Below are 21818 nucleotides of genomic sequence, written 5' to 3' on the forward strand. Positions count from 1 at the left end.
TTGGATTGCAGAACTCGTGGTTAAGACCTGGAATACATGGAGACTCAGAAAATAGAGATGGACTTTAGTTTATTCATTAATAAAAGTGTTTTATTTTGTGTTTGTTTCATTCAGTTTGGAGCCAGAGTTGTCCTCCACTAACACCAATTGATATACTGCATGAAACCCATAAGAGCAATCAGCATGGGGTCAAAATTGAGCCTGCGAATTTAAAGCGCTCAGCCCATAGTTCTTCAAAACTGGTCCCCATGTTGTATCAACATAGATTTCAAAGCTGGGACCAGGATGGGTCTTGTGAGTTTTGCCAAGTTGAGCCCTGGGTCTAAATGTCAAACTTCAAAAAGACTTGTGAACTGGTCAATGAAACTTTTTAGTAGGGCTGAACAAATAATCAAATTGAAACTGACATCGCAATGTAGTAGAATGCAATTCTTAAATTGCAAAGGCTGCAATTTAAAAAAAGTTTCATGTACACAGACCTGGAGGGAATGCTTGTACTTGTTCCTCCTTAAAACCAGCAAAAGTCAATATACTGGTTTTTCTGGCAAAAAAAAACACTGTGAGCTACAGAGATCCATACAGCAGAATGATTATGGCTGGCAGTGCCATACTCCTTTGTTTCTGTATGGCTCATTACTCTGACAACTGAAGGACCGTAATATTTCAGCATTTTTTTTTCTTTTTCAATTTGAAAGTGCAAGTAAGACTTGTTTATATGTTGACAGTATTCTTTGTCGTGTTGGTCATACTATTCAGTGATTTATTGCTTGTGTTTCGTGAATATTTCAGAAGATGAAAAATAGAATTGCATGCTAAATCATAATCGCAATATTGGTACAAAAAAAATAGCAAATACATTATTTTCCAAAATTGTTCAGCTAGTTAATGGTGCTTCTCAGGAGGATTTTGTTTACTTAAAAATGAAACATTTGGGCCGCTGGTGTAGCCTTGCTGTCTAGGTTCAGTTCCATCCTGTGGCACCTTCCTGGTATCTCACTCCTCACTCTCCTCCTGTTTCCTGCTCTATCCACTGTCCTGTCCTCTGCAAACAAGGAAAAAAAATGAAAAAAAAAATAACACAAAAGAAAAAAAATGAAATATTGATTCAGCCAAAACTAATTCTTCAGATTCAACAGTCAGTAACACCTCAGTGGCAATGCTATTCTGGTCAGCATACCCTCAGGTGGAAGTAACATAAGATTTAACACTTCAATCATGTTTAAGTCCAAACATTATCTTACTTTAGAGTTAAAAATCACATTATACTTCAGGTTTTCATTTACTGATTCTCTTTCCTACAGCTTTTTTGCTGGCATTGTCTATTCTGACTCTAAAAGTCTGGACGACTGAAATCAGCCAAACTACGACTAATTCATAAATAAAAGTAAAGGCCTTACTGTTGCTGTAGGGTTTAGTGATGATTTCTCAGATTAAATCTTATTTTCCTCTTCTCTCTTTTCACAGGAGGTCCATGAAATTCTGAAAGAATATGAGCTGAAGTACTGCTTTGTGGACCGCAACAAAGGCACAGGTAATCCTCAAACTTCACTATTCACATAAGGTAACACATACACACACAGGCTTGTACTTCTATCCTTGTGGGGACCTTTATCGACATATTGAACTCCAACACCAAAGTATAACATCACCAAAACCCAATCCAGAAGTGTAATCTCCTTGGGTCAATCCAAAATGTCCAGATGCTAAAAGAGTCTTAAGTCCCCACAAAGATAGAGAAGTAAGTTCAAACAGACACACACACGCAGCTTTGCTTGTATGAACCTGTAAACCAAACCCTAAACATACAGCCATGTCATATCTGTCATCACTAATTTGTATTAATAGTCACATGGAAAGTCGTGTGGTGACACTGATGGTGTGTATGGAATGATCCTGGAGGAATGACTGACACATTATATTGTGTAAAACACAGTAAAAGTTCAGGGGTCAGGGTTACTCACTGATACTTTCACCCGTAACTCTAGAGACCAGGGGCTACTTTTTATTTTTTGCTTAGTGATGGTGTCACATTGTGGATCTTCTGTATTTTTCTTTAATTGGAGACAGACAGTTGCCAACAACGTAGTCTCTAAGTTTACTCAAATAACTTTTCTAGCAATTTTAATGATGAAAAATGCTGAGTTGTAGTTTTTTTTTGTCACACCCCACTAACTCCAATGATATCAGATGAAATACACTAACAAAAAATCCTACCTCAGTCTCAGATCTTAAGTTTTAGTCAAAGTTTTAAAATACAGCCCATAAATGAACTGTGTTTAAAAGTTGGACTCTCATTTCTATAACTTTTTATTCATCTGTCTCCTCATCTGAGAACATTTCGTCCTCTTAAGTCTGTAAGTACAAGGAAACACACACAGTGCAAACCCCTTGCCCCTAGAGTGTCTCCCTTTCCAGGGAAATCTAACATCGTGCCTATATTTAGTCCGAGCAGTCAGCCAAGCACCTGAAACATAACGCTTTCAGAAAGTGGAGGGGGGCTGTAAACAGCTGAGATATCAAAGCAACGGTCTTACCAAAAGGTTAATGGAGTTTCAGAGCAAAAGAGAGCCTGATGAAACACTGGTCCTCTTTGGGCCGGCAGCCCTGGTACTTGGCTAATTAGGCCGCTGCGGTGGCGTTGGGTGTTGGGCTCTGATGTAGCGAGGTGGGTGGCGTGGGATGATAATACAGCGTCAAGAACATTAGAGAAAAAGTACAAATTTCCCTGTCAAACCCACAGTGATCACAGAAGTGGTTCTATATTACTCTCTGTTTATTTCCCTCTCATTTGACACTCTTTGTCTCCCTCTCTGTCACTGTTGTTCTTCTTCTCCCTACTCGCCCCACTTTTTGCTCTTTATTCTTCCTCTTAAGTGCTGTACCCCTCCTCTGTGATACAGACTTTCCAGCAGTTTGACGACACAATAAAATAAGAACAAGGAGTCTCAGTTTTATGTCTTTGAATTAAGATGGAGAGTATTTTAAGTGGAATTTAAATCTTCTCCTCTTCAAAGAGGTTTGTCCAAGGCCTCGGGCACAGGCGAGATTGATGGGGAGACTTTTCTTTGTGTCCTTTTTCTTGTCTTGAATTTTATAAAGTACTGTGTTATGATGGAGTATTGCAGCATAAGTGTAACTAGAAGAGGGTTTGTCTGAGGGGGAGGTTGCTGTGCCTCTAAGCTTATTTTGTAGAGAAGACCACCAAACTCTAGTCCTAACCAGAGTGTGCTGAGGACTTTAAAAAACTGGTGTATCAGGTAGTTAAATGATACCTGCTGGAATTTTCTTGGAATAAATCCAATTGTAATAAAATTTTTGTTCAAGACCTTGAAAATTTGTTTTTAGACTAATGGTGAGGTCCATATACCTGGGAGGTCTCATGTCTGAGATGGAAATAATGTCACATCTGAGTCGACTGCATTGAAAACAGTGTCAGAAAGTTAGTTTCAGTTGTTTTTAGCCTTCTAAGCTAATACAACCAATTAAACACTAAGGCTGTGGCTGTGTCCCAGATCACACATTTCTGTGCTTACACTAGCCAGCCACGGTTACATGAGGAGTTTTTCATCTTTCTGAATGGAATCTTTCTGAATGACTTTCACGAAAACAATAGTATACACGGAAAGTAATATTCCAATCTCTGGTCTACATGCGCCGCTGTAATCAAACAGGATAGTCAATAGGGCAGACTCAGAAAAACCTAAACATCACGTGATTTATAAAAGAGTTTTTCTTTCACTTGTTGGAATGACTCGTATTGCGATTTTTTCATCCGTCCAACTTGAAATCATGTTCAGTTCTTTCAAAGGTTGGATCAAAAACAAACTTTCCGCAGCACTCCAGTGCTGACTGCTCGCCGCCATTTTTGAAATTGAGGAACGTCTCTAGTTGCATCTTCCGTCATATCTGAGCAAGAGCTGAGAGAATGCTCCCTGACAGCTTTTCGTTTGAGTGGATACATGATACCTCAATCGGTTTGGGGAAAGGAATATTTCATCCCCGTGAAACCGATTAAATGTCCATTCGGATTGGCACTTTTCTTCCTGAATTAGGTGTATACAAAGGTTAAATTCTTTCCGTTTAGCAAATAAACCGAATGCAAGTGGAATATTTGGGTCCATGTATACGTGGCTACTTACTGTTTTGATCAAGAAGTGCGTTGACACTGACCATATGGAAAAACATGCACTGTGATTGCTCAGCTGGTGCACTGAAAACGGTTAAAAAGTTGATAGTGAAATGATAGATACTTTTCAAACTCGAGCCATTCACACGACAACAGTTTAGGGGTGGGACGCAAAAGTATTGTTGGGTTTCGGGCTTGAGTTTATATGGAAACAGCGTTTTAGCCGACCTGTAACGCAAACTTTTAGAAACAGCCCCCAGAGTGGAATTTTTCCGAAAGCTGCCGCCACCATTGTCATGTAAACAGTAAGCCAGTTTTTTCAGTGGAAACATTGATTTCAAGCTCTGCTTTTCTTTAGCACATACAACAGTTGCAAACGTCACATACTACCGTGTTCCACTTCTGCACTAGGCACTTGGCATTCACAAATACACCAGATGATCGGCCCAACTCTACTCCAGCGGAGATCTACCAAAAGCCACTTCTGGACAAGACAGTTATAGCTCCAACTACAGGCCTGGCATGCTTACTACAGCGTTTCTGTGTAAACACAGATTTTTACCACTGCGTTTTAGCATTTTCAGATGAAATGTTGTCGCGTAAACAGGACCTCAATGGTCGCCTATTGGCTATGTAGATGTTTGATGGTTGCAATTAATGAATAACAGAGAAACACCTGTGAACGGCTTTGAAATGCAACTGTTATTTCTATATAATTGTACTTACAGACTTAACCCATTTGAGACACAGCCCTTGTATTTGATAGTTTGAGCACACACAGGTAGAACTTGCAAAATACCATCAGTGTGATGGATTAAAGCTCACATTACAAGACTATGTTCCCAAAGAAGGGTATAAAAGTAGAGCTTTTTTTTACCTCTGGTACCAATAGCAGCCATCTTGGTTTTGGAGCTGAAGAAGTCTTTGGAGCTTCAGGGGGTGCTCTGGAGAAAGGGAAATGGTGGTCAGAGGAAAATTTTAAGTTTTACATTGTAGTGAAGTATTTTCCAAGAGAAACAAAGAGTGGTGGATACAAACTCTCAGTTTATTCAGAATGATCTTACTCTCAGCCCTGACGCCAGAAACAATTTAATACTCCACAGTTTGAAGTCTCCAGTGTGATTTGTTATGACTTATTTTTTCACTTTTTAGTCCCTTCACTCTGCTACAGCTGTTTGTTGGATATTTTTTTATGTGTTTTAGGATAGTCTCCGTTAGATCACCAGCTGAACTCTGTGATTCTGCTCATTAACACTGTAACGGTATTAAAATGAGTCCGTGCTGCCTCAGGTGACAGTAAGGACACCATTCCTGAGCTGGCACAAATGTACACGTGTGTGTGGGGTGGGAGATCCCCATCTGCTTCTGTTAGAGGCGTGAAAGATTGATATCAAGCCTCTGCAGCTTTTCACTGTGTGCGCGTGTGTGGAAGTGTTTGTGTGTGTGTAACAGTGTGTAAGACGAGGGGTTGAGTATTTAGCCTTGGTATGGTAACCCCGACTTGTAGCCTTTTCACTTTCCCAGAATGTCGACCCTACACCAACCCTAGCTTCTTTGTACTTTTGTGTGTGTGTGTGTGTGTGTTTTTGTTTATTTTTGTGTGTGTATGTGTGCGTGTGTGCTTGTGACACTTCGGTCGGATTGAACTTGCCAGCCAATGGATCAGTTTTCATGACAGCTGGATAACATCAAGCCCAACCAAGTGTTTACAGTCTGAGTCACTCTCTCCTTCTTCTCTTCCCGTGTCTCTATTTCTCTTTCACCTTTTCTTCCTCTCTACTTTTACCGTCTGAAAAATAGATGAGAATTTGTTCTTTACCAAATACAGCAGCTCAGATTATTTCAGAGAATGACTTCAAAGGTGTTTAATTCTTGTCTTTGGAGTTTCTTAAAAAATACTTAATTTGAGGAGAAAATACCTTTAGAAAAATGAGAGTAATTATATGAGCTAATTACATGAGCTTTAGTACCCCTGTTAGGATTCTCATCCTGGCTTTAATCTTAACCAGGATGAGGTGTTTACATGCACACAGAGATTCCTGGTGATTCATACAAATAAATACATGACAAATATTTGTATCTCAGTTTCTGATTGCTGCATCTTATTTGCACAAACACCTTTGATTTTAATTTGTCACACCATAAACCGCAGCAGTTTTTAAACCTGAGATAAATGAGACCACTGCGGCTCATTAAATGCCAATATCACGTTGCAGATATGAGCGATAACAAACCTATGGGTAGAAATATTTCAGAATCAAGTAAAGGTTTTGTGTCTCGATCCATGATGAGGATAACTTAACACCTGGAGACTCTGTATCTCTCAGTGAACCATCAGCATCTGATGCATCACAAGACACTTCTACATCAAATTTAGCATCTGTTGTGATGACATGCGGATGGTGACCAAGCATCTTAATTTGGCTTTATCCTGGTCTCTGGAATTAGTACATGTTGTTTACATGTACAAACACAAACAGGATTCCTAAAAGATGAGTCAAACCTGGATTTTATAGTCTGGAGACCAAGGAAACAAAGGTGCAGTTTGAGTAGAAAAATGCAGCAGGCCCCTATTGTGAGAGATTTGAGATGTGTGTGTAAGGATGGGGGATGGTTCAGACAACACTGATGCCGTCAATTCTGATTAACACTCTGTATTGATCCTCTTATTGATTCAGGATCAATATTGTGTAAACACTGGTTTCTGTTTTGACACGGTTAAATTGTCTGAGTCTAAACGGCATTGGAGCAGCTGATGAGTTGCAGAGAGGTGTTTCTGGTTATTGTGCTGTATGTTGTTTCCTCCTCCCTGCAGTTGATGTGTTGTTCAATCGGGAAGCGACGAGATCAGGCGTGAAGTGCCAAAAATATGACAGACCTTTGATGTAGGACTTTTTCACAAGCCAAGAAGATTGCATATTTTTCTGGTGTCTCCAAACTAACTTGAAGAGATCATTTTAAAAACATTAGAAGAAGCTCTCTGAGGAACTTTCTTGGTGAAAATAGCCATGATTTGGTCCATTACTCCCACAGTGCTTTAAAGCTTTCTTCTTTATGTTTCCCGCAGAGTTGTTGCATGAGTTTACCATCATGATTCTCTGAAATGTGTGACAGTTAAAAGACACACTTGACTTGATTTGACTCCTTAGGACTTCACAGTTTGGAACCAATCCTTGATTCCTGCCCTTTTTTTATCTCTCTTTATGTGTCCATAAGTTTTTACTTGACAAAAATCACCTTATGTATTGGTTTTAAGGAAAAAAAGTATAAAGTTGTTGGATGAGGATGTCCTTCGTCTTTCTGTAAGTTCCTGAAAGGATGACAACAAAAGCATTCTTCTGCTTCCTTTTTATTATTTGCTTCATTTCATGTCTCGCCTTGAATATCTACTTCCTACAGTGAGAGCAGGATCCTAGCTTATTGATGACTCTTAAGAAAAAGTATTTTTCCTCTCTTTTTGCAAGCTGCCCTTGCTCAGGTTTCATTGAGTGATAATATATCTTTTCACAGAACATTTCTGGAACAGATTTTCTTGTTAATATAGAAAATATTGAGCAAATTTGATACCATGCACAGTGAAGTTTTTATTTTGGTCCTTGTGAGACTGCAGAACACATCTCTAATCAGTCAAATTAGCTGAAAACATGAAATTGGTTTTATATTGGTTTTATGGATTCTTCGGTTGTTCATATTAGCTCCTGGGCTTTGGAATAAACTCACAATGAAATATTAATCTTATGGAGAAAATGAGAGCTCTCATTGTTTTCCTGATTTCCACACAAAGGGCTGTAGTGTCATCAGATGAATTAATCGTCTGGAATGTTTCAAAGCTAGTGGGTTTATAATATGTGGTCCAGCATGGAAATACTGTTTGTTTTCTACTTTACGGATAATTGAGTTTTGTGATCATGGTCTAGATTACAGGGAAGTATTTTTTTTCACAGCATGGAATAAGCTATTAAAATGAGTTAGAATAATACGGTGGTGGGAATAATCTTACATGTGTGTAAATGACATGATTCCCCTCTGGGCAACAAATCAAGAAATTTATAATTGGTGTGAAACGAGCACGAAGTCCCTGAGCTGAGTGTGTCATGTACGTAGAGAGAAAAACACAGTCAAGCATTTACGGGATGAAACATCTTGTGTATGTTTAGAATTACACCTGGGAGTGTAAGTGTATTCTGTGTTTGTGTTTGTCGTGTAAACTCCACAAACTCTGCATCATAAACTTGTCATGTTTGTTATCATCAGACTCACAGTCTGACTCACCAACAGGAGTTGGTGTTAGATGCGCATCCTTGGATGTTTAAGGTCAACTGCTGCTCGGTTTTCAAAAGCAGTTCCACTTCATTCTGTCATGGTTTCATTTTATAACTGTTAAACAACATATAAATGTACAAAAACAGACAATGGTCCATCAGAAGCATTTGGTTTCCTGTTTATTGTACCTTTGCATTTCAAAACCATTGGTTATATTTAACTGAGAACATACTTGTGATGAGCGAAAAGAGGTGGAATAAATCAGCCATTGTATAAGCTTGCTCCTGTGAGAAATCTCAGCTGCTTGATTAGCTCTCTTCTTCTGCTAGATAGATACATGCGTGCAATTGTAGCTAAACCTGGAATATCCAAACAGCACCAACTCCATTCGCATGTCTGAAGTTACCAGTTAAGCTTTTCAAAGCAACACAACGAAATGCAGGTCCTGGCTGAAATTTCTTCATCTCTTACCTCTGGCTATATCCGATTCCCTGCAAAGCTGCCCATCACACTTAGAGACATACACTTTTTAATAAAATCTCAAGACAAGGAGTTGATGTTTGGCACCGAGCAGGATGTAAGTAGAGCTTAAAAATGCATAAAGGAGCAATAAACTAAAATAGAGAGCAGATCAGAGGTCTTTAACAGGGTGTCTGTGAAGGTACTGCAGGGGATTCATTTTTGGTTGTTTTGGTAATTTTTGGATTTTCAAGTAATTATTCCCAAGTATCCTTATTTTTACTCATGTCATTGTCTTTAACCACAACACTGGATACCTGGAGGCCAGAGATGTCAACTTTCAGTCAAAAAAAACATTCAGCAACACAGCAGCTCTCTAAAACTGCTCACAGGTTCGCTCAGCAATCACTTCTAGCTCCTCAAGACAGAAGAAGATCCTGCTCTATCACTGCTCTGCCAACCACATATATATACACACACGCACACACACACATATATGTTGCTGCCTCTGTCTCTCCAACAGTTACCGCTGGAGTAGATCATTCATTGAAAACTGCATTTCCACTCAAACAAGCTTCTCATCAGCTGATCAAACACCGCAGCCCAGATGATCCCAGAACAGAACTAAAAGTGTCAAAAAAGGTCCACACACGTATTGATCACTTCAAAAGTTTGTTAGACATGCCTGATTTAAGTGATTTAATGAAGCTGGTTGCTCCATGTGTTAAGCACAGCTGCACAAAGAGGATTCATAGTCGAAAACTGACGTTCTTTTTCTTGGCTTCACACAGGATAGAGAACATGTGTTGCTTTTAAAAGATTAACTTTCCTGACTGCTCCTGTAAGGAATTGTGGAGTTTCCCTCCTGAACCGAAGTGCTCTCATGCTGCAGACCTCCCCCATGGCTGACTAACGCTGCTAATGCTAAAATCATCTTAATGAGCCCCAATTTTGTAAGAGTGTTAGTAAATGTGATTAAGTGTGATTGAGTCCTTTCCCTTGAGGTGTTTCTCTTGGGAAGACGGTGTTAATTAGACTGAAGATATCTGAGACATTGGTACATGACACAGTTGCTTGCTTGCTGAACTCAGTTTGCACTAATTGATTTTCCCAAGGTTAAAAGAAGTTGTAAATTATTGCCTTCAGTCTGGTTTATGATTCTCTGTGGATTTTTTTCCCACTGTTTGTGTGGTTTCCAGTCAGTGGAACCTCTTCCTGGCTCTTCTCCGACCCCTGCTCCGATCGAAGCGTACGGCTCAGAACAGCTTTGGCATGCATCTGCACCTCATGACCATATCAGTTCACTGAGCCGGCCGGCGCTGCTGGACTTATTAGGACATACTCACAGGACTGTTTATGTGTCTGTGTGTCCTGCAGAACACATATCTGTGTTAAGACGTGTGTTTGAGCTCGTCCCGCAGTGTGTGTACATTCCTCTGTGTCTCCATCTGCGGTGTTGCTTCGGGCTGTTGCTTCAGCACCTCTGCTAATGATGATTTTGTCTTTAACACATCTAACAAACACACAGACGCATATAGTAAGAGCTGCAGTTCCTCTGTAGCTTCCCATTTGTCTTTCTACCCTTCTTTGCCCCATGTGTGTGTGTTTTTTAAACCAAAACACTTTTTATAGCTTAGATATCCCCTTGAAAGTCCTCTCTGTGTCCTTTGATCCATACCTCTGTCCCACATCTTAGCGCCTCCAGCCTCCCCTTCCCTTCCTTGCGTCCTTGTCTGGCCATTAGCAAATTGGAGGCACTCTACCAGCAGCTTGTTAGCTGCCCCATGGCCCACGTTCAAAAAGTCAAGCATCCATCATTATCCGTCTTCATGCTCACATTACTGTCCGCTGGGATTGCCAGCAGTGGATAGGATCTCATTATCAGAGCAGATTATGAACCGGCTGCACATTTGGCATATTCAGATTCCAGCTCTGTCCATGTGTGATTTAAATTTTGGGCTTCTGGTCCCAATTGTTTTATTCACCTGCTGCCAGAAGCTTTTTTTTCTTTTTTTAACAACAGTGCTTTTTATTATTAAAGTGGCCTGTCTGCGCCCCATTTTTAATTTGAATGCACCAAGTTTCTCTCTTATCTGAGGACTAGCAAACAAAATTTTATGCAAATGTAAAGGCTGATGAGTTTAAATTATTTATTTCTAATTATCAGCTTCTATCTTGCACAAGCTTATTCCACTGCCAATCACTTCAACGGCCTCAGGCAGCGATCCGTGTCTCCAGTTTTAATCAACTAATTATTATTTATATCAGCGACTCATTTGAGATCACAGACCAAGGGAGAAGAGGTTAGACCTTTGAATAATACGTCTCTCAAGATGAAATGTTGTAAATTCAAATACAAAACTTAAATTTTCGGTCAAGCTATTCTCAGGTCAGTCCATGAAACTTCACAGATACCTTCCAAAATAACGTTGAGTAGGCTACTGTCAAATATCTCATGATACTTACGCGGTCTGGAGCATGTGTAACCACGTGACATCACATTCAGCAACAGTTTCTGTTGGGAAGCCAAAAAGGCACCACGAATTAGGTATTTTGCTGTTTAAGATTTAAGAGTAAACACGAGTAAGAGCAATGCAACATGTTGGATATGTGAAAGTACTGTTGAGGACAAAACAGCGAGATTCTCATCAATGTAATATCTTTGGATTTATTAAAATTCTGATTAATCTCAAGTGTGTTTTGTTTTTGGTTTACTGAAAACTTGCAGTGATTCTGCCCATTTTTGGAGGATCGTATAGCATCGGATTTTGTTAGGTGATCAGGACCAAGTTTTCATGTGTTTTCAGCACTCACACTTTACAGCTGCTGTAAATCAAACCACATTGTAAACATGTCCACTGTGTAGGACTACTTCTCTTTGGAAAACAATGATAGTGAAACAGCGTCTTGCAACATTTATAAAGTGAGTGTTCCCCAAGGAGGTACCAAGAGGGCTCACTTTAATACAACAAATTTGATTCATCATTCACAACGGAATCAACCAACGGAGTACGGGATTTATCAGAGAAAGGTATGGGTATCAAATTGGCATCAGATTGATATCGGAAAGGTATTGACAAAACATACCATGAAACAATCAGAGTAGATAAAAAAACTAAGTATTGTCACATATTTAAATTCTGTTGCTATTATCACTAAAGCCTGCAACCTCGAAATGCTCTCACCAGCTCTGCTGCTGTTGCCTGGATTGCAGGACAGAATCTTCTTTTGAAGCAACTAACATTTTTTGTTTATTCAGTGTCAACAGGCAGAAATGTATGTATCTGATTTCAACCGATTGATTTTACATAATGTCTGATCAGGTTGTCTCTTGTGTTGCTTTTGCTTCTGAAAATAAAAAATATAGCTGGTAAGGGGTTTTGACCAATTAGAATCAAGTATTTGACACAGCCAGGTAACAAGGCAGAAAGCCATTTTTTTAGCTTATTTATAACAAGTTAACTGCAGGGTTAGTACCAGTGATGTTTCCACTTGGTTTCTGAAGGGTAAAAATTGGAGCAGTATTTGTCTCTCTGTCTTCTGGATAAAGAATTCAGAAGTGTTCGTTTTCAGGTCTCTGCTCCAACAATTTATCTCATTTCTGAAGTCAAACCTCTGTCAGACAGAGCGACAGGCAGCCTGACAGGCGCGCAGATGCACACACTTACACTCGTACCCACAGACAGCTACATGAAGCTTTCTGCCAGCCTGTTAGGAATCCACAGGATTCAATACATCCATCTATTCGACCATCCGACTGAGCCACAATGAGCTGTCAGCTTCCACATGACCACACATGAAGTCCAGAGGTATGTGTGCTAGTTCGGCAGCAGTGCGGAACCAGGGATCAGGGGCCACAATGACTGTGTTTATCCAGGGAATCCCAGCCTTACAATGGAGGCCTTTGTGTCCGAGGTTGTGCTGTCCAGTAATGAAGACAACACAGGCTGGCAAAACGCTCATTGGCCTGTTGTCTGTGTGTGCCAACCTGTGTGTGTGGGGATGACATAGAGAAACAAATGTAGAGGGAAGAATATGTAAGTGATGAATGAGGTATGATACAGTTTTTACAAGCACTTAGCACTCCTTTAGCTCTTCTTTGTCCTCTGTTTAATGCTCTTTTTCTGTTTTCTGTTCTATTCTATTGAAATATTCTCATTTGCTCTATGTTTTTCCTCTCATTATCTCCTCCACAAAGGAAAAACTTTGTCTCTGGGTTTCTTTTTTCTCTGGTGATACAGCAGCTGAATGGTGACTCGATTAACGCAGCTGTAAAGGATGCATTTAATGGCAGACAGTAGAAGTTTAGTAAGACTAATGACTATGTTTCACAGCCAGATGACAAAATGAACAATAAAATTCATTGCATGCAGCATCACCAGGATCCAGTATTGGTTGCAGGTTTTGTGTAACTGTAATGAAACAGTTTCCTCTCTTATAAGGAAAATATTGACACAACTAGCTCCAATTCTGTTATTATGCATTTTCTACATTGATAATCAGTTTCCTTAATTGAAATCATAACGTCTGCAGTGCATCTCCTTTCCATCATAGCAAACTGATCAAATAGGTTTCCATTCAAGTCAATGTGTCAACTTCCACTGGATCTGTTCTGTTGCAGTTTGCTGCGTGGCTTCTCAAAGCCATCCTATTTTTGACGGACCCAGAGCTGTGGCGCATAAATTCAGCATAGGGATGACCGAGCAGGACAGGAAGTAATAACTGGAAACTACCTAAAAGCACCCAGTGGCTTTCAAAATAAAACAGATTGTAATAAAATCAGTTCGTATTTAGTTTGACTGCAAGGATAAATGGACATAACGAGTAGAGACAGACCAAGAATCAACAGGTTTGAGGTTTTACAGCCCAACATGAATGATGAGAGACTTATCAATGGGGCAGGAAGCGTGGGAACTCGTCGGTCTGTGACTCCATCTGTCTGTCAGTCATGCAGCTCGCTGTCTCAGTCGCACGGCAGACGTATCTGCCGTATTAAAGGTGCAAGTCCATCTCTGTTGTCTAATAACTTTGGTTAATTAGAGCCACTTTGTTCAGGTTGATCACTGTCCCTCTGTCTTTTATCCCACATGTGCTGCAGATGTGAGCTGCATGAATTAAGGACAATCACACATTTTTATCAGTAATTTAATCAGCAAAGGAAAGCTTATGGAGGATATTTAAACTCATAAACGATAAAAACAACTTAATCCAGTGAAGATGGAAGAGAGAAAAGTTAGAAAAAGGTTAAAGTAATTCCTCTGAGTCCTGCTATGAGCAGCATTGTGCAGAGATTTGAGCTGTGCAGCACATTAAAAGCAATTATTCCAATAATTGCATTAGTAACTGGAGTTCAGGATTTGCCTCTACTGCCAGTTGAATAAGACGTGTTTGTGCGTTCCTGTGTTTGTTTCTGTGTGTTCGTGTGTGTGTGTGTGTGTGTGTGTGTGTGTGTGTGTGCATGTGTGTGTGTGTGTGTGTGTGTGTGCATGTGTGTGGGGCTGCTCTCACAGGACTGCACGACACTCGCTTAACAGAGCCATTACGAGACTCAATACCGCTCCTCTATTTTTCCCTTTTTGTTCTGTGTCTTAAGTGACAGCAGCAGAGTCCGTCTAATTGCGTCCCTGGACAGCAGACTGTCACTGCTCGCTCTTCCTCTCCCTCTTTCTTTATCCACCCCTTTTTCCTCTCTTTCTCTCCCCCTCTGTCATCATCTATCCATCTGTCTGCCTGTGAATCACTAAATGTAAATCAGCACAGAATAGAAACCTGTGATGCAGCTGTTCTCTTTGATCGCACACGCACGCACAAACACACACACACACACACACACACACACACACACACACACACACACACACACACACACACACACACACACACACACACTAAACACTTGAATTATTGTTCGTGTCTTCTTTTATTCAGTGTGTCTGCTCATAAATTGAAATCCTTCAAACTTTCATTAGGACAAAGTGCGCAGTGTGTATCTAATGAAGCAGTTACGACCGTCACGCTCGCGCCTCATCTTGTTTGAAAAACCTCTTCATGTTTGACACCATGAGAGAAGAGAAGAAGATGTTGATGATGATCGTGGTGATGATGAGGAGGATTGTGATGACTCTTTCCTTTGCTGCTTCTCATCAGTGTGATTGTTTTTCTCTGCGTTCACTCGTTACGAGGCGGCTGTCAGTAATGGAAACCATCACATTCTTTGTGGGACGAATGTAAAAACCACGCTGCAGACACAGGCTGCTTCATTGCCTCAAAGTGCATGAATTACTCTATTTTCTGCATCCAGAAAATCATGACACGGTACAGTTTCAAGTCATGCCACAGCTTGATAATTAAGTGCACGTGGTGGTGTTTTGGTTTGATGGTTGGAGCTGCAGGAATAACAACTCAAAGTTCAAATGTAGTTCAATTCAGTGAACCTGCAGTGCCTTTTGAGCAACCAGTACTAGACCATGGGAGATAGTTAATGTAGTGTATCAGTGTGTTGCAAAAATAAACACGCTTACAGCCTGGTACAAAGTTGTTTATTGTCTGAAAAGTTAATTTCTCTATTAACACACACTGCACAGGGAGGAATCTTTGTCTAACTCAGCTGTTTAGAAGATTTTAAGATCAAGAGTTCGTCAAGGAGACTTAAAGCCAAGTTCCAGATTTTAGCTTTACCATATTGCCGCGGCTTCCCCTTGCCTAAGACATACTTCAAAACCCCGTATCAGGAGAAGATGGGTGACGTCTTGGAGACTACGTCTGTTTATGTTACTGTCTTTGGGTATAACGGTTCTTTTGGCTCCTAGTCCCTGAAGAGTAGTACAAAGAATTCTCAATCAGCCTTTATTATTGTAGTGCCAAACAACAAAGGCTATCTTTACATGGTTTTCAAAAACATTAATAGGTCTGGACCTGCACATTTTATATTATTAATAGATAATAATTTAGCATTATTGTTGCAGCAGTGATGATGGTAAAGGTGTTTGAGACTGCAATGGGTGTAGCAGCTGGAGTCTGGCAGGTCCACAGCTGCAGGCCACCCGTCAAACTTAATAAGGTCATCAGAAGTTAAGTCATTAGAAATCCTGTTTGTTTAATCGAAGTTGTAAAAGTTCAATTACTTTATAGTTCTTATTTAGAGATCAACTTTCCAAAAATGTACTTCTTCTCAAAAGTGCTGAAAATTTACTTGAAAGCTGAACTGAAACTCAAAACAACTGTACATCCTTTTTTGAATCTTCAAACTTCTCTCACGAGAATTAACCACAACCTCGAAGAACACAGTCAAAGAGTACACACGCAAGTGTGAGAAGAAAATCTGCAGTATCAACAGGCTCAAACCAGCTGTTAGCAAAGTAAAGCTTGAGATCCAGGAATACTGTTTTGAAAATAATAAACACTTCTCTGAGATATGTTTAAAAAAATGCAGCTGTCTTATTTACATAACATCACTGACTGGAAGAACTCCAGAATTCTCTCTTCAGCAACCAGAGTTTGTGTGGGGGAGTGTTCACTTTATCTCTGGTTCACACCAATGCACATGACAAACACGTGAATCACACACACACAGACACACTCACACAGTGTTAATGTATGTCCATGTGTCTGTGTCTGTGTTCTTATCAGGACTCTCAGCCTTGCTGTCTATGTTTCAGGAGATGAAAACAAGTGCACAAAAACATGCATTGAAAACACAGCTGACCACAAAACAGAAAAACACACAGCTGGCCAGAAGACTTCAGAGATAATCATAACAGGAAGTTATGTGTCTTCTTGAGGTGCTGCAGGGTGATAGTTTTGAATATTCATGTTTGTACTTGAGACAAGGAAACAAACTAGTAGTAAAAAGCCTCATTTTAAACCTTAAAATTGATAAATTTACATTGTTATATCTTGCTTAAATCTGTAACTTTAGATGTAGCAGATATCTTTAACATCCAAGTTGTCATATTGAAAATCTTTGCCACGTAATTGAGACAATTAATTAATAATGAAACGGCCTGCAGGGGAGGGCTAACATGCAGAAAATAAAAACATGATTATGTTAACACGATCATCCATGGTTCAAGAGTAATTTCATGTGTCGACACACCTTTAATTTAATACACGGGCTGCTGAAGCTTCTGCATTTAATTTCCTTTAAATTGAATTTTAATCAGGGTCGATGTCGGGCTCCGTTGTCTCCCTTTTAATGGCTTTTTTCAACTAGAAAAGCAAGTGTCATGAGCGACTACAAACCAAAATCGACAGAACACAAAACTGCGTCTGTGGATGTGTTGCATCCATTTTTAGAGTGAAATGTTTCAAAGAGGGACCGAGCGGCAGAGGGAACAATGTAGCTGTGGGCGTGTGAGTGGGCGGCTAGTTGAAGAGATGCCGAGTGTTAGATCCACTCAGCGCTGCCTCTTATGCATCTCTCATCCCTCCAACCCTCCATTTCTCTATCTCTCTGTCCATCTACGCATCAAACACCCACCCACCAATCTCATGTACCTCACTGTAATGTTTGAGTATGAACAGTATGAGAGCAAACAGTGACAAGAGCTCTTCCTCCAAACATTTTCATAGCTGTGGTGTTGGTGGTGTTGTAATGGCTTTTTTAACAGCATCATTTACAAAGTTATCCATTATAACATGTGGTTTTGTGTCCTGTTACCTTTGATTGGTGTGAACAGAACGTCCACGTCTTGGTTGTTCTTGCTCCTCGGCTCAAGTCTTGCTTTGTACTTGTTGCATCTGATAGAGCATCTGGCTTTAGATGAGGGTCCAGGACAGAACCAGATTTTGATTCCTGATCTGCAGAGTTTATATATGAATTCTACATCAAGGCTTGTTTCCTGATGAGACCTTTGAGATTTATCATCACAATAGCATCATCTTGTGAGGTTAAAGAACACGTCTTTCCAGATGGTGGAGATGATTGAAACAGAAGTTGCCCACTCAACATGAGCAAAGTGGGAATGGGTTGAAGCCGAAGCATGAAATATAAAAACTCTAAAAATGTTCTCTGAAAACTGTGTTTTAGGTTGTTCAATTACTGGATTTAGTTTCTCATCTTTCAACTGTGTAATATGCTTGATTCTGATTGGTTAAAGCCTCTTCGTTTCTAATACTAGTTCAGCAGTCTTGGAAACAGCAGCAGCAGAGCAGGTGATAGGAAGGGTTACACATCACTACAAAGAAACCACGAGCAAGGCACTGTTCATAGCTGAAAATATCAAATTCAGAGTGTTGAAGGAAATAACTGTAGTAATTGACAACATATTAGATTTGGTTAAAATCCATCCAAAGAAGAGTTGTAATATTATTATATATTGTATTTACAGAGCAACAAGTTCGAATCTGAACAGCTTCATCACATATGCTGGAGATCTTTTCTCAGAAATTGGGCAGAAAAAAGGTTTTATCTGTAGTATTACTAACATTGACTTACTAAACCCAAATAAACACTAGCTACAAGGAGAAACCAGGTGCAGCGGTTCCATGAACATATTTAAGAAAAAAAAAATTGTCAAAATGACCTGTAACGGATATGAAAATGATAATAGCGAAGTGTGTATCATCTAAAAATTGTCAAGACCTGAAGAATGCTGAAACGTAAATATGTGGGTTTGTTTGGTCTGTAAGACAGCAGGAAGGACAAAATGTTCCAAAACAATGATAGTGAATGAAGTGATGTTGTAAGACAAGTGATGGACATTAACGATCAAATATGAACACTAAAAGACAATCAAGAGTTATGTCATACATCTATAAATGGAATCAAAATTCATAATAATCTGATGATATGTGAAAAAGAGGAGACTATATATTAAGGAAATGGGGACAGGACTAGATAAGCTCTGCTTCTCCCGTCTTCCCTTTCGGACATGTACAGTGTGATCATCTATTGACAATGTGTGATATTGTATAAGTGTGCTGACATGACCAAAATAAAATAAAAAAATCAAATCAAATCAAATCAAGGCTTTGTGTATGCAGTGCAATGTGTTAAAAGTCGCACGATGTTTATTTTTAAAGTGAAAATAAAACCGTCAACCAAATTAAGGCTATTCACTGGATTGAGTCCTGTTCAAACAATTAAAAAAGATAAAAGTTGCCAAAAATTGCCCATTTAATCTCCACTGTAACGTTGCCTGTCTCTTCCCTGCTTGCCTGCCGACCTGGATTGATGCCGATGACCTGCTGTTAGAGTGCATTGGTTGGTCAATAGATCTTTGGTTGTAGGTTGTTGAAAACACTCAGTGCAGCTTCAGGCTTTAGTCTGCTGGTCTGGCGAACCACTACCTCGCCAAACTCAAAAGTCTTCTGCTCTACGAAATCTTCCTCCAGAACATGTTGACTACAGACCCTAGGGTCTGGGCCTATCAGAGGACGCTTCCTTTTCAATGCCGCCAGCCAATGCAACAGTACTATTCTCCATTCCAGTGGAAGTTTGTGAAAATGGACTGTTTTACCCTCAACCTGAACTCTGTAAAACTTGTTTTTACACCCTGAAGCACCCTCCTCCCTTTTTGTCTTCTCTTCTCCTTTGGCTTACCAGTCTCCATCGTTCACTCTGTTGTCTCTTGTCATTATCTCTCAGTGTGATGCGAACAAGGGACTCATCAAATCAAATGCCGACCAACCCCATGATGTCACAGCTTGTAGTACTTCAAGATGGTGCTGTTCTTGCCATGAAAGATAAAATGGCACTCTGTTTTTCATTTTTTTGTTTATATTTGTCATGTTTGTTATATAATTATTGATAAGGATACAATTCAATTTGGTACATAATGTGAATTTGGTTGACTGCTAATTTTCACCTGATAAAACAAGTTAGAGGAGACGGAAAGCTGAATGAGGATAGGTCAATGCTAAATCTACTGCAACAGGCCAAAAAGATCCATTGCCATGGGACGCTAACTGCCAGGAAGTTGATATCTCTGTCCACCAAACAGTTTCATTTCTGAATAGTAAAACCATAAAGGAACAGGTGGTAGGTGAGCTGTCAGACATTAGAAACAGGACATGAGCAAAACTGTGCAAAGTTTAGTTTTTGAGTAACTGGCTGGACTTCTCCTGTGCCATCAAAATCAACATTAATTTGTTGATCTCCGCAGCAATGATTCAAATCAGCTGATCAAGTATATTTAAGCCCTAATGTCCCCAAGATGACTGCTGTGACAGTGGCTGCAGAATTGGTGTTTGGGGGGTTGATGGATGGAAATGGAGAGAGACGAGTGCGAACAGGATCAAGAGGAGGAGGAGGTGATGATGGAGAGGAGCGTGTGGGAGGGCCGACGTGCGAGAAGACAAAGGGCTCTGAGGATGAGAGGAGTGCTCTGGGGAGGGAGAGGAGAGGATGAGAGAGGAGGATGAAGTGTTTACTCATGTAGATACTGAGATGACAGAGAGGAATACAAAGACAGAGAGATGCAAAAAAGGAGGACGAGAGTCTGTTTGTATGACAGGAATGAGAGGCACAGTCATGGCGGTGTCACATTACATATTACATACATCCAGATCTTCCCTGGCAGTGGTTTTTCAATAAATGTAAGGATAGCCTCTGGGATCAAACCATGATCCTCTCAGAGATGATGTGATCGGAGGATTTATATCCCTACCAGAAGGGCAGCTGTGTTTGTTACGATGATTTGGAGGAGACTTCTTTGTGTTTGAAATGTGTGCCTTGGACAGAGTTGTACAAAAGAGCAAAGGAGCTAAAACGAGCTTGTCCTCCGTGGTACACACACGGATAACAAAACCCGAGCTCAGGTCGAGGTTGCAATAATGATGTAAGTTCCAAACAGATTCCTTTTGCTCTGTGGTTTCTTCTAATCTTTCATCTCTAAAGAAAATTGAATTTTCATCATCATTACTCACGCAGCTTTCCACCTGTGGCAGAGGAAATGGAAATGTGAGATTGTTAGCATCACAGTTTATCATACGTTGGTCTGCAGGGGTGATGGTATCTTGTAAAATAAAGGATGACAGGCCTTAGCCAGTGGTTAAGTCACATGCTCATGTTGGGGGCAGCCTGGGTTTGCCTTCAGCCTGAGGACACTTTCCTACAAGTCATTTTTCTAATTCCTCGAGGACCCATGGTTTCATATCGTCACATCAACAGAATCAGCAGTCTTTTCTTCTTGTGATACCAGGATGTTGGTTACAGTGTTGCAACCCAAGGCATAAAAATATGACGCTCTACCACCTGGATGTAAACAAGCACAGTTAACAGATGGCATATTGAAGCTTTGTCAAGAACTATCATGAAATATTTGCTCAACTATGATTTTTTGTGGTGGATTTATTGATTATCTGAGGCAGTGGTCTCCAACCACCAGGCTATGGACTTGTACTGATCTGTGCCTCATTTGGTACTAGGCCACACAGATGGAATCAATCAATTTTTTGGTCTGTTTTGCATTGAAAAACTGAATGCTATTTGATAACTTCCATCTGTTCCTGTTAACACACTTGATGGGTACATTTTTCAGTCACGTGATACAGAAAAATTAAGCCTACCTGCCAGCTGAAATAAAACTAAGTTACAAGCAGACTGGTCATGAGGAATGCACTTCATGTGCCATTACCTTTCCTTACTCTGAGATGTGACCATCCCACACTGCAAAAAAACTGAAATCTTACCAAGTGTTTCTGTCTTATTCTAAGTAAAAGGGATTTTGTTATACTTGATATGAGCCACATTATAAAGGTCAGTCAAGAAAATGTCTTGTTTCAAGTTATTTAAAGACAAAAATGAGGTTTGAATTGCTTGTAAAAAGTGAAAAATCTGCCAATGGAACAAGAAAATATGCTCAAAAATTAGCTTAAAACTAGATAATGTCTTAATACAAGAAACTTTTTCTTATTCTTCTGGCAGATTTTTTTTTTCAGTTGTTACAAGCAATTCAGACCTCATTTTTGTCTATAAATAGCCTGAAACAAGACTTTTTTCTGGACCGGTCAGGTGAATGTGGCTCAT

At 39.9% G+C, this 21818-nt stretch overlaps 1 protein-coding gene across 1 annotated transcript in view; it reads left to right on the top strand.

The window, feature by feature from the left end:
• The window catches only part of raver2 (ribonucleoprotein, PTB-binding 2), a 105836-nt gene that overhangs the window by 34905 nt on the left and 49113 nt on the right, over window positions 1-21818 (top strand). Inside the window, exon 3 of the mRNA XM_074667967.1 lies at window positions 1465-1531. Within this exon, the coding sequence (XP_074524068.1) occupies window positions 1465-1531 (67 nt within the window). The remainder of the gene's footprint in view (window positions 1-1464; window positions 1532-21818) is intronic.

The sequence above is a fragment of the Halichoeres trimaculatus genome, unplaced genomic scaffold, assembly GCF_033239565.1.
Source record: "Halichoeres trimaculatus isolate MK-OKI-2021-1 unplaced genomic scaffold, fHalTri1.1 fHalTri1_scaffold_4, whole genome shotgun sequence".
In the NCBI taxonomy this organism is placed as follows: Eukaryota; Metazoa; Chordata; class Actinopteri; order Labriformes; family Labridae; genus Halichoeres; species Halichoeres trimaculatus.